At 38.6% G+C, this 12818-nt stretch overlaps 1 protein-coding gene across 6 annotated transcripts in view; it reads left to right on the top strand.

Moving 5' to 3' along the window:
* Positions 1-2009: 2009 nt before the first annotated feature.
* Positions 2010-12818, top strand: part of ank1a (ankyrin 1, erythrocytic a) — a 107605-nt gene continuing 96796 nt past the window's right edge. The window contains exon 1 of one of the 6 annotated variants that reach the window (XM_053229037.1): positions 2010-2402. In XM_053229037.1, coding sequence (XP_053085012.1) covers positions 2277-2402 — 126 coding nt within the window. In that variant the 5' untranslated portion in view covers positions 2010-2276. The remainder of the gene's footprint in view (positions 2403-12818) is intronic. The other 5 variants (XM_053229034.1, XM_053229035.1, XM_034299041.2 and 2 more) reach the window with 5 other exon arrangements.

Below are 12818 nucleotides of genomic sequence, written 5' to 3'. Positions count from 1 at the left end.
TTTTTATTTAGTACTGCCCTGAATAAGCTATTTCACATAATAGATGTTTATATATAGTCTACATAAATCGACATCATCAATAAATTATGCTGTTGTGCCATATAACACTGAGAATTAGAACCTAGTATCAGGGCTTGAGAATAGATTTTTATTCTGTAACATTTGCTATTTTTACTTTGATACTATTAAATGATCTCTAATGCCACTCTTTTAATGCCATATTCTCTAGGCTTGGTTGCGTTGCTTTTTACTACTGAAAGTGAGACAGATATTATACCACTAGAGGGCCCATGCCCTCAGCACTTTTGCCTGACAGTCAAACAAGCTCATTGATTTTTAATACTATGCAGTGCAATGTCCTGCCTTAACTGCTCAGCTGAGAAATGCAGAATTTGAAATGAATGTTGGCAGTCTTGGGTTCTTTATGTTCTGTCATTTACAAAGCTGGCCATGAGAACACAGATGTTCACACTAGATTTATTATGATGCAAATGCTAGAATTCATTCAAACAGCAGCTGTTATGGAAGTCAATAGTGTCTGTTATGCTGAGAATTACTAATACAGTTCACAGTGAATATTATCAGAGGAGAGAATTATTTACTGTTATAAAGATAAATAAATTAATTGATTTCTGTAACCTTGAAATGAATCGAAATCTGCAGCACAAAGGTGTATCTGCGACCATGCATAATTAATTCCCTTTATTATAAGCACTGTTTAAAGTGCTGTTCCTTTGTCTAAACAAACTTTTAGACAAAGGAATATCTCTTATGTCAGGCTTTTCTTATATGTTATCTTTTCTGTTTCTGTAGTAGCATGAGAGGGAGAGAGGGAGTCTTTTTGCCTGCATCAGCAGTACTGGTGAGTGAATGAGAAGCCGAGGGAGCCATGGATATACAGTATGTAGCAATAAAACCAGACAGGTGCAGGATCTCTTTGCTTCATACACCCAGCAGAGAAAGTCTGAGATGGACAACAAATGAAGCTGTCTCTACTTCTCTTGGCTGTCCTGAAGGAATCCTTATGCAGAGAAAATCTGGCAAAGGAGAGGGAAACACACACACAACCCTAATAGTTATAAGTGTTTAATCTTTTTGACTGTTTTCGAATATTTGTATCTACTTATTTCTGTCATTAAGTTTCTGAAGATTTGGCAATACAACACAACACACATGTTAATATTTGTCATGTTAATAAAGCAATTTTTGAATGGAATTGAACTGAGAGAGAGAGAGAGAGAGAGAGAGAGAGAGAGAGAGGTGATCATAGTGATCAGACCTTCTTACATTTTTACTTTTCCATTTCTGTACAGGATGAATTGCTATGTCTGTAGGACACACACACACACACACACACACACACACACACCATACACATACACACCATACACACCTATAAGACCTCACTGCACCCCTACTCCATATACAGACACACATCCACAGACCTTACGGGTCCTTATTATGGGTCTGAGGTAGGCAAGAGTTGTGTATTGGGTGGGGGACTGAAACAACACAGCAGCATGGAGGGAGGCGAGATTACTGTCATGCCGCCACCACCCCTCCCCCTATACCTCCCGTGTGCTCAGAAAACTGTGTGCTGCATCCCGTAACAAGCAGCATGGAAGGATCTCCGGAGAGACGGGTAATGACACAGATTTGGTCCACTGATACTTCCTTAAGGGTGTCAAATTCCCATTTATCTCTCAATGTTTGGTGCTTATTGCTTCCATATGATTGAATGGACAGCAGTAACAGCAGAGAGGTCTGGAGAAAAGTATGCAAAGTAAGGCAGCAAAGTAAGAGAGAATATGCAAGAGAACACTGCATTGATTGTCTAATGCCTTCACACTTACTGTTGCTCTTCTGCGCAATATGAAACAGACACGAGAGAGAGAGACAGAGAATGAGAGAGAGAGAGAGAGAGAGAAAGAGAGAGAGCTGCAGGAAAATACAGTAGGGTGTGAGTGAGCAAGGGTTTGAGACATAGAGAGAGAAGTGTATTGTGCTGCGGCAGCATTACGCTCACTAAACGGTTTGTGGCTCAGCCTGCCTGACAACCCCTGCAGCACAAACGAGAGAGAGAGAGAGAGAGAGAGAGAGAGAGAGAGCGAGCAGAAGACAGAGAGTAAGAGAGTGTGAGAGAGGGAACCGACAAAGGAGGCTGGGCAGGCTCATTTGGCCGCTGCGGGGCTGCGTAGCAGAAGCAACGCAGCACTCTCCGGTGGCACACACTTGCACCAGCACAGACCCAGCAGCCGAGTCCTGGACCACCGGCCATGGCACAAGCCGCCAAACACCTGCGTAAGAACAAGGATTTAGAGGCTCTTGCTGAGCAAGAGAGGAAAGAAAAGGAGGAGGAGAGAGTGAAGAAGAGGAGTCGCTCACGGGACAAAAAGCGCAAGGTAAGGGAGTAGACAGATGGAGCATGGGGAGAGGGAACAAGGGAGCAAGAGGGAGGGAAGGGAATAGCAGTGGGAGAATGAGAAAAGACTGGATGCAGATAATTTTTCTTAGGTGTTGGGACAGCAATGGTGCAACATGGGAAATATGCCTGCAGCAAACACGCACCCAGACACATATATACTGAACCACACATGAGACATGAGGAGGAACAGTAAGGAATGTGGACCGCGCACAGACATACTCACTCTAGGAAGGTGCACAGAGTGCACTGCAAGCCTTAAGCACATCATGAACTAAGCATTATTGCATGTACAGGTTCCTCTATGAATATAAAACACATCCAATCTAGATGGGAATGAGAATTGGTTTCCACTTGTCATGCTGACGGTCAGTGCAATGCAAGCTGTGATTCTAGTTTCCTCTGGAGCACTGCAGAGTGTTATATTAGTGCGGCTCACTGTAAGGGTGTCTGTGTTCCTGTGTCTGTGGTGGGACAGACATAAATAATTTCTCTCTCTCTCTCTCTCTCTCTCTCTCTCTCTCTCTCGCTGTTTCTGTCTCACTTGCTCTGTCTAGTTCTGTACTTCTCTGTGTCTACTGTGCTTGTTTGCTGAATGGAAAGACTACAGTTGGGTGATTGGTTCAAAATATGACCAAAAACAAAGCAAAACAAACAAACAATAAAAAAAAAAAGTTGCTGTTGAGTTAAAGTCTGAAAAGATATTTGGTGACAACTGTTTTCATGTCTACATTCATACCTGTATTTACATGCTGTTTTAAGACTCTATCTTTGCTGTTGTCCTTTAAATGTAGTATTATTTGGTGATTTTATCCTATTTGTCCATGTGGACTGCTTATATTTCTATGTGCCTGCCTGCCTGCCTGCCTGCCTATCTATCTATCTATCTATCTATCTATCTATCCATCCATCCATCCATCCATCCATCCATCTGTTTAACAAACTAATGCCAAGAGAGAAGAAGCTGCAAAGGTTTGGCAGTTTAAGTTTGCATGTGAGAAATGCAAATAGTTATTCATTTTAAAAATAAATGTTCAAATAATATACCACAAAGTTTCAGATACCTACAAACACACACAAACACACACACACACACACACACACACTTTGGGTTTTATATTTTAAATGCTTAGAGGCTTTCATCTTGGCCCTCAAGTTTGCTAGAGTCTGTATCTACAAATATTGTAATCTCAAATCATAACCTCTTATGATTTATAGTACTACTGACTTTGTAAATGTATTGTTGTTTGTTGTAGTTTAATCCAGAGGGATTCATAACTAAAGAGAAGCTGCAAACAGTAGTTCGGAATACAGACTGGTTTACTGGTTCAACGTCTTATGACTTTATTTATACGAAATGATGAAAATGGATTTGCTATGATAAGACAGTTGTTTTTTGTGGTTATATGACTGTCTGAAATATGATAATAAGCAATGTATACAGTATTCAAAAACACAACGTTATATTCAGTGTTAAGCCAAGACAGGCTCTGTGCTGCTCTTGGTCCCCTTGGTGCTGAGCCAGCACTCTCTAAGTCTCTTCCTGCCTACTACTTTGGAGCATGATTTATATTCTATGGGATGAAGAGTTATGGCTTAGTGTCTCCCTCAGGGGAAAACAATTCACCATATATTTGTCTTCCCTACTATTGTCTTTGGTTCCTTGGTGCACTTTAAAATGAATTCATACAAGACAACTGGTCAGAAACAGTGTAACTGTTTTGTTGAAGAGAGGGTATCCTATTTAGAATACTTAGCACTGCAGTGTTGCTGTTATTTCATGCAAACTTTTTCACTAGTTTGTATGCAGGTTTGGTGATCACATGCAGCTTGCTATCTTTGTTGATAACATCTTGATTTATCTTTTAGACTGTTCCTACATTCAAAGTGCTATCCACATCAATCTGCTATTCACTTCTAATGGCTGCCATTTCAGTCAGACTGAAATCTTCATACATTCCCAAGTATGGCTTCCACTTTAATTAAAACTTGTATTGTATGTGAACTGCTCTCTTCAATTCAGACCACGGTTTTTCAACATGGTTTAAACCCAGAGACTGTCCACCTCAAAACCATTTTTGTGTTGATTTGGGGTCATCATCTGGATTTTTTGCCAAAATATCTTGGTACGTGGCAGAATTCATGATATCATCGTTCTTCACAAGATCCCCTGGAGCACTAACGCAAAGAATCCTCAAAGTGTCAATGAGCCACCACTATATTTTAAACACACTAATGGTGTACACAGCCAACAAGGTCAATTTTAGGTTAATTTGAGCACATCACAGATAGTTCTATTCACACTTGGTGGTGTTTAGCTGCTGCATTATGTGTGGGGCTCTCATTGCTTTCATGAAACCTCTGTAAACAGCTTGTTGTATGGAGGTCATATATAACAATTCATTTTGAAACCCAAGCAATGAGCTAAACTGTGCAATTGTGGGTAACATTTTACAATAACAGTACATGAATAATAATGCACTAATACCTGTATTAATACTTACTTAAATATGAACTAATGATAAATTAAGGCACGTATTATTCACAAACTAATGAAGAGCTAATCTTAACTACGACGTGAGTCTTATGAATTCATGTGTGAATAATGACCACCTTAAGTACATGTTAGTGCATGTTTGTTAATGTAGTTAACGTATGTATTAAGTTAGTTAATGTATTAATTAAGATGTAGGGATAATCTATTCAAACAAGCTCTATAAGTAAGAATATGAATTAAACATGCATAATTTCAAATTGTTTATATAATTTGCCATATGCAGCTGTGTACACAAACATCATTGGATGGCACAGGATTACTTTCATAATTTACAGTGATCCTCCTTATTTAATGCAGAAAGACGTACTAAAAATAAGCACCAACAATTTCATCTCAACCCGTTTTCCATCCTTTTGTCTACAAATCCCACTGTAGAACTAGTACGTGCTTTGGGTGGCTATGGCCCGGGGCACTGCTTCTTTGCCCACAAGGGTGAAATTAATACAGTATTCATTTAGCAGATTTTAAAACCAGTGTTCTATAAGATTATTTTCTGGTGTTTTAGTTTGAGAATGATGGAGAATAAGGCAAAACGAGTTGAGATTAAATTATTATTTATTATATATAATAAATTAAAATATTTATTTATTTATTTATTTATATAAAATAAAAATTATGAAATTATTCACATTTATTTCATATTCTTTCTTATAGTTTGATTTCGTTTACCTTTACATGTTAATTAATACATTAACTAACAAACATGTACTAACATACTGTAGTTAAAGTTAAATAACTTAGTTGGAGTTAGCTCTTCATTAGTTCATGATTAGTACATGCCTTAACTCATCATTAGTTCATATTTAAGTAAGTATTAATTCAGGGATTAGTGAATGATAATTCATGTATTTTTATTATAGAGTGTTACCCAATTGTGCTGGTCAACAGCATCTATCTCTTTTTATGTTAATCTAGCAAACCAGAATTTTAACATTGGATAGAGAGACTGTCATGACAGATGAAAAACCACCAACTTTTGATCATAGCCCATCTGCATACATGCAAGATTACCGTGTGTAATCATCATACCTGCTTCATACAAAACTCTCTAGTAGCTTTTGAAAAATTTGGATTTTTTTTTTTGGTCAGACTATAATAATAATAATAATAATAACTTTATTTTGTATAACACCTTTAAAAGTTGCTTTCTTGAAGCGCTTTACAGCAAAACAACACAACAAAAATAAATAAAGAATTATGAATGTATATGCATAACAAAATAAAGCCAGTAGTCAAGTAAAAGCTATCCTAAAATAAAATGTTTTAAGAAGATTTCAAAGTACCTAACGACTGTGCTTCCCTTCATCAACTGGGAGACAATTCCACAGTTTAGGGGCATAGGATGAAAAAGCCCTGTCACCAGTGAAGCAAAGACGTGTTTGAGGAACAGCTAAAACACCAGAAGAAGACTGACGGGCGCACAAAATACAATTTGGTGAGTACAGAGTTAAGAGCTTGGCCAGATACTGAGGAGCCAGACCATGGAATGCTTTATACATCAGCATAAGGCTTTTGAAATCAACATGATACCTGACAGGGAGCCAGTGCAAGGGCTCTAAAATAGGGGTTATGTGATCACATACCCTAGTAGCAGTCAGGCTGGCTGCCGTGTTTTGCAGATATTGCAGTTTATTGAGTGTGGATAAAAAGACTCCAATAAGAAATGCATTCCAATAATCGATGTGATAAAAAGCAAGTTAGTCTGCCTTTCAGCAACAGAAAAAGACAACATAGGCTGTCAACGCACAATATTTCTAAGATAAAAAGGAAGTCTTAACAGTGCACATGTGGGTGAAATGTCAGACTGGCATCAAAAATAACTCAGAGGTTCTTCAATTTACTTTGAAATTCCAAGACAGAGCCAACAACGGACACGGTTATAGAACCAGCATCACGCAGTTGAGGAGAACCAAGAAGCATGACTTCAGTCTTAGAACTGTTTAAGCAAAGACAATTGTTTGTCATCCATATGTTTCTCTCAGAAATACAATTTGAAAGGAAAGGACCTGATTTTGAATGAATGTAAATCTGAGTGTCATCTGCCTAAAAATGATAGTTAAGGCCAAGAGATCTTAAAAGCTGATCAAGTGGAAAAATATTAATACTAAAAAGAAAAGGCCCGAGAACTGAGCCCTGGGGGACACCAGTGTGAACAAGTCCAATCTCTGACCTGTGACCACCCATAATGGCTCTGAAAACTCATTGTGTGGCAATGTTCAACAGTTTGTTTTTTCACTGGAAACCTGGTGGTTGTGGCCATAACAGTGTGTAAATGATATCAAACTCTCTGTGGCCCATCTGGACCATCTGTGGCTGAGCCTACTTTTTTGTTGAAAGCCATGTTAATAATAATAATAATATGCATATGCATGGATGGCAGTTGGAGTTTTCAGCAACAGCTGAAATGTGAACATTTTCTTTCCAGTTTCCAGTTGTGCTTTTACTCCATAGATGAAATCTGAGAAGAAATCTACCATTTCAAAACTGCACTAAGGCACTTTATTTTTTTTTTACTTCAATATGTTGACCATCTGTATGTCATAAAAGGCAACCAAGCCCAAATTTCAACCACATACCAATGCCCTCAAAACTTATAAAATGGATAAAGTGTGAGTTTAAGGCAGTCATACTACTCCAATAACTTCAGGGAAGTAGAAGAAAGTGTTGCCATACAATGACAAGGTCTATGAAATGCCATGACTTGACAGGTAGATCTCCCATTCCTATGGTGACATCATAGATATCAGGGTCCTAGCAATCTGAAAACTGGTGCTTGTTTCTAAGGCAGGTCCAAGACCCAGTCCTCTAAGCCTAAGACTGTTTCACTGAAAGCCTTGTGAATCCTTTTCTTGTTTTTCTCAGCCACCTTTCAAGCATTTTCAATTGCTATCTGGTAAGTTCTTCAGCATGACTTTTCAGATTTCTCACATACTGACAACATGACAAAGGCTTTGTTGTTTACAGGGAGTCCAAAGGAAATATCTATAGGTAAGGTCTTCTATATGTTCAACACACCCAATATACAAAATATGACCTTTTATATGCCAGGGATAATAACAGGGTGCACAGTTCTTTAATGGTGTGGGATTCAAAATTTCTTCTCTTGTCACAAGTTTTCTAAGGAAACCATAATGGTGTTCCCATTATAAGTTTTCTCAGGAAACCACAGTGGTGTTCCCACAGGCATCTTGCTACATGACTTGCTTTTGTTCTCTCATTGACATTAGTAAAGTGATAGGTTGTGACAAGAATATCTTTAGTGACTGGCTCTGTTGAGAGGAACTCTAATTTCACTGGTGCTGCTAGTCTGAATGTTAATAAGAGGGGAAGCTTTTTTTCATGCTCAGCCTTAGCACGGACACATCAAGTCTTTACTTTTCTCTCAACATCAGTGTTTGTGATCAGAAAATTGACATCTCGTTAAATGTGTTCAATCCATGATCCATCTCATGGAGATTCTGAAACAAAGTTAGCTAGAGGACCTCAGAAAGCACCAGCCAGCACTGGTACTTGTTCTTGTTCTGGTACTGGTTCCATTTCAGCAACTTAAAATCTGTTGGAGATCTGGTTAGTCTGATTTAACATGTGCAAATTAGCAGTCTTTGGCTTCCTTCAGACAGATGACTTGACTGATGAGATGGTCATCCTTCCAGATCTGCACAAGGTCAGCATTATTATACCAAGACACAGATGAGAGACCACCACTTTGAATCATCCTGTTTGAAAACAGCACAGACATCTAATCAGACATCTAATGCCACTTCCATTTGGAATTGGCATAGTCACAACTTTTTTTTTTTCAATTATAACATTTTAGTTATAGCATCAAAGGCTTTCTGAGAAGAAATCCTCTGACTTTAGAAGATTCCAAAAGCGTATTCTGGGTTCAAGTATTTAGCCCACTCTGTTTGTTGCGCAGTCTTAAACTGAAGCAGGTACCCAGCCATGTCTTTGTAAGTAACTGGGAGTAAAATGGCAAATTCTAAGACGGACTGGAGTTTAAAGCTTAGATTTGATCAAGATCAGTCAAAATACCATCTCTGTATATACTATGTCCAAAATAACAGATTTAACTTATCAGATTAAATTGTGTGTCCATACGCCTTTAGATGAATGAGAACATCCATAAGAGGTGTTCTGTGCTCCTTCAACATGCTCAAAAACATTGTCAAATCATCCAAAAAGGAAGGAACCACTGTTAAATTCATATCTTTCATGCACATATTCATCAATATTTGGAATTTGCTTGGTGCATTCATCATTTCCTGAGGTACATTCATTCATCTTCAGCATCCACTTTATCCTAGTCAGGGTCATGCTAAATCCATAGCCTATCCTGGGAACTAGGAATGCATCAATACTCATACTGGTATTGGGTATTGGCCCGATACTGAGCTCATTTACTCCTACTCATGTTCATAACAAATGCGTTGATACCAACATCCAATATCAGATGATACTGTGTGACATAAGCTTAATGTATGCTGCTGCACTAAAGAAGAAATGAGATGAAATAACAGCAATCTAGGTGTATTTCACAATTAATGATTAGAGCAATGCAGACTGCAAACTGCTCTATGAAATTCTCAAGAGGAGTAACTACAGCATCATACAATACAAGTAACCAGCGAAAGGAATTCAGCACACAGCAGCAACGATACAGTCTAAGCAAGAAAAATGTCTACTGTCAAAACCCACTCCACTCTAGCCCTGCTCCACCCAAAATAACTAACGCACTTCATTTAATATCAACTAGCTAGAGTTATAAAAATTGAGCCTAGTAGTCTAAGTACATTTTTCATGGCCACTGTTTAAACCAGGGAAACATAATCAGTGCTAAATAAAATGAATGTAAAGGCCAAATCACAAAAATGTAGGTTCTGTATGCTGTGCAATTTCTTTAAAATCAGAATCTACAAAGATCTCATTATCGCACAAGCACTAGTTGCATAGCAAAGTGTTGTATGCTATGACACTTTTAAACTAACATGAAGAAATAAAATAAACACAAATTTATACCACTTATTCACTTTGACACATTCTCATCACATTTTTTTGGTGAACGATTTTGTAACTAGAGCTGGCAGATCACAATGGACAAAACAGGCTTTGTAATGATTAGAGATTTTGAGCAAAGTAACCTTTCTTCCCCTTCTTTTGGTTGTTGGCTGCTTTACATCCAGTCTGTTGTATTAGCGTCCTCTTTAGAACCATTTGGCAAAATGATCTGGTAATTAGTAAATAGAGATTTACTAGACAACCCAAGGACATTGACAGCAACGTCCTTAGTGGAGCAAGGAGGTGGCGCGATATCCTCAGCGGAGTAGGAAGGCAGAGCAACATCCGAGCTGGAGCCGGGCATAGTGACGTCCAAGGCGGAGCAGGTACACGGAGTGATGCCCATGGCAAGGCTGTTATATGTTATCTGTAGTGACATCCTCTGTGGGGCAGAGAGGCAGGGGAATGCCTCTGGCGGAGTCCTTACTCTGAACAACATCAGAAGTGGGGCAAGGAGGGTGGGCCATGACCTGGTCCAGGAGGGCCTCAATCCGGTCAAGCTGCCTCTGGTTCTCATTGCTCACCCTGGGCCCATATGCACTGAAGCATTTCTGCTGCATCCACATTCAGTCTAGCTTTCCTGTAGAGGAGGCGGATGCAAGTGTAGATATCAATTTTAATAAGAAACGAACAGTACAGAAAGCACAAACTTAGACACCAAACCATGAACTATGATTCCAAGGCAAAAAGACATACATAGACTAGCTAGCACAATGTGACAACAAACAACATTGAAAGGCAAAAGCTAGACAATAAGTGACATGCAAGATGAGCACTTAAATACTTGTGCTCATTAGCCAAAATATGACACATGTGCAAACAGTCATGTGATGTGATCCATCTCATGACTGTTCCTATTATCAGTGGCTGATGCGAAACATAGTCAAACACCGATTTCAGCGTAACCCTGACACACATACTGCTTTTTATTCTTAACCAGAATGATTGTACCTACATCCAAAAGAGTTTAAAGATCCCTTTTCACTGTATAATTTTTTAGTATTATGTGAACGTCTGATCTTAGTCGTATGACGATCTTGCTGAGACAAAATATCTGATAAAATGTTTCAATTTGGGGTTATTTTCTGACAAACCAAATCACTCAGGCAGTTCTTTGAACTTACTATATCCATTGAACTAATCATATCCAGTCTAAATAGGTTGGGACACATAACAGGTGAACTAGGAAATGCGACATGGCTGCCCACTGTAATTTTTCCATTCTGTGAGACTTCCAAACATGGTTCTTTATTGGGTTGGGTGGTCTGTGGTGGAACTCCCATGATCCCAGACCATCCACACTCTGTCCAGAACATGTCATGTCATGATTATTGTTTTAAAGCTATTGCACTAATTTGCTCATTATTTGCTTAAGCTATTTTTTCTCTCCCTCATCAGTTAGGCTTTGGTGTTGTTTTCTTTCTTTCATTCTTTCTTTCTTTCTTTCTTTTTTTAACCAGGCTCTCAGTGCTACATGCTTCAATGAAATTTGAGCTTGTAATGTGGTAATAGGATTCTTGAGGTCATCAGTGGAAGCATATGAGAGGTTATCAGATTCAGCAGCTTAGCGAAAAGTCATCCATAATTGGCATACATGTGCATACATCAACAACACTTTACAATGGAAGATGATGCAGACCACCATTTTTGCAATACTTTATCTAATACTATTGAAGTATTAAACACTGTAAAAATATTTTTTTAATGAAGAGAACAAAAACATACTGATTTCAATAGTTATAACAAGCCAGTATGATCGAATACAGAAAATATTTAACCCAGTAGATTAGCAAACCTTGGAAGCCTGAACCGGTACTTCAGACAGGTGAGAAAGTCAGAAGCCTTCTCACCCAACAGCACTGATTCTGGTGTTCAAGAACTGAGCAGAAAGCTTATTGCCACCTGCAGCTGTGGAATAAGTGGAATCATGTAATTTCTAAGTAAGATTTGTCAGAGGCTCTTGGGCAAAGGCGGATTAACACACCAGCTAGCAGACTGTATCCAGGTACCTGAGCGTGATTGTCCAGTTGTTGTTTTTTTAAACAAATTTTATAGACTAGGGGGTCAATGAGTTATGAGCTGATGATTGGTTATGTGTGATGAGTTCAAATGTTCAATTTATTTGGGCAGATTTCAAGTCACTACTGTGTATCAGCAACTAATATCCAGCAGGAATATGTGTATGTGTGTGTATGTGATTTGGAGGAGGAGTTTGCAAATGAAATCAGACAAATCAAAGAACATCAGCAAGGCCACTACTACAACAAATTAAGAGGAGGAAATTGCAGTCAGTATTTCCAAATGTTGATATTGCGCTCAGATTTTTCTAGTTACCAGTGTGAACAGGGAGCGAATTTTTTCAAAACTGGCGCTGGTTAAAATAGGCTTAGGTCAACAACGGATCATAAATCAACTGGTTCTGATGTCCGTAGAAAGTGATATCCTGTGCAGATTGAATTATACAATCCTTATGAAGGAATCTGCTGCCAGGAAAACAAAAAAGGATACCTACTAAAGGTAAGAACATGCTTTGTTGTTAATGCACTGCCGTTTTATATATTGAGTGTCTTTTAACAGGCTGTCTGTCCTATGCTACATCCATAGCCATGTTAATGGTTTGTTGCAGTTGGCTGTAAAACAGTAAAGTTGTCTTTGATGCTACAGTTGCTGTTAGTGTTGCCGATGGTCGGTATCAGCTGATGTGTAAATGAGCTCTGTTGTCAGTTTGCAGACTGGCTCTGACTCATTTGTATGCTCACACACAGTACAGCAAAACACTGA

Source organism: Pangasianodon hypophthalmus, chromosome 24 (assembly GCF_027358585.1).
Source record: "Pangasianodon hypophthalmus isolate fPanHyp1 chromosome 24, fPanHyp1.pri, whole genome shotgun sequence".
In the NCBI taxonomy this organism is placed as follows: Eukaryota; Metazoa; Chordata; class Actinopteri; order Siluriformes; family Pangasiidae; genus Pangasianodon; species Pangasianodon hypophthalmus.
The sequence above is the reverse complement of the archived record's forward strand: the minus strand, read 5'-3'. Positions and strand labels throughout refer to the sequence as shown.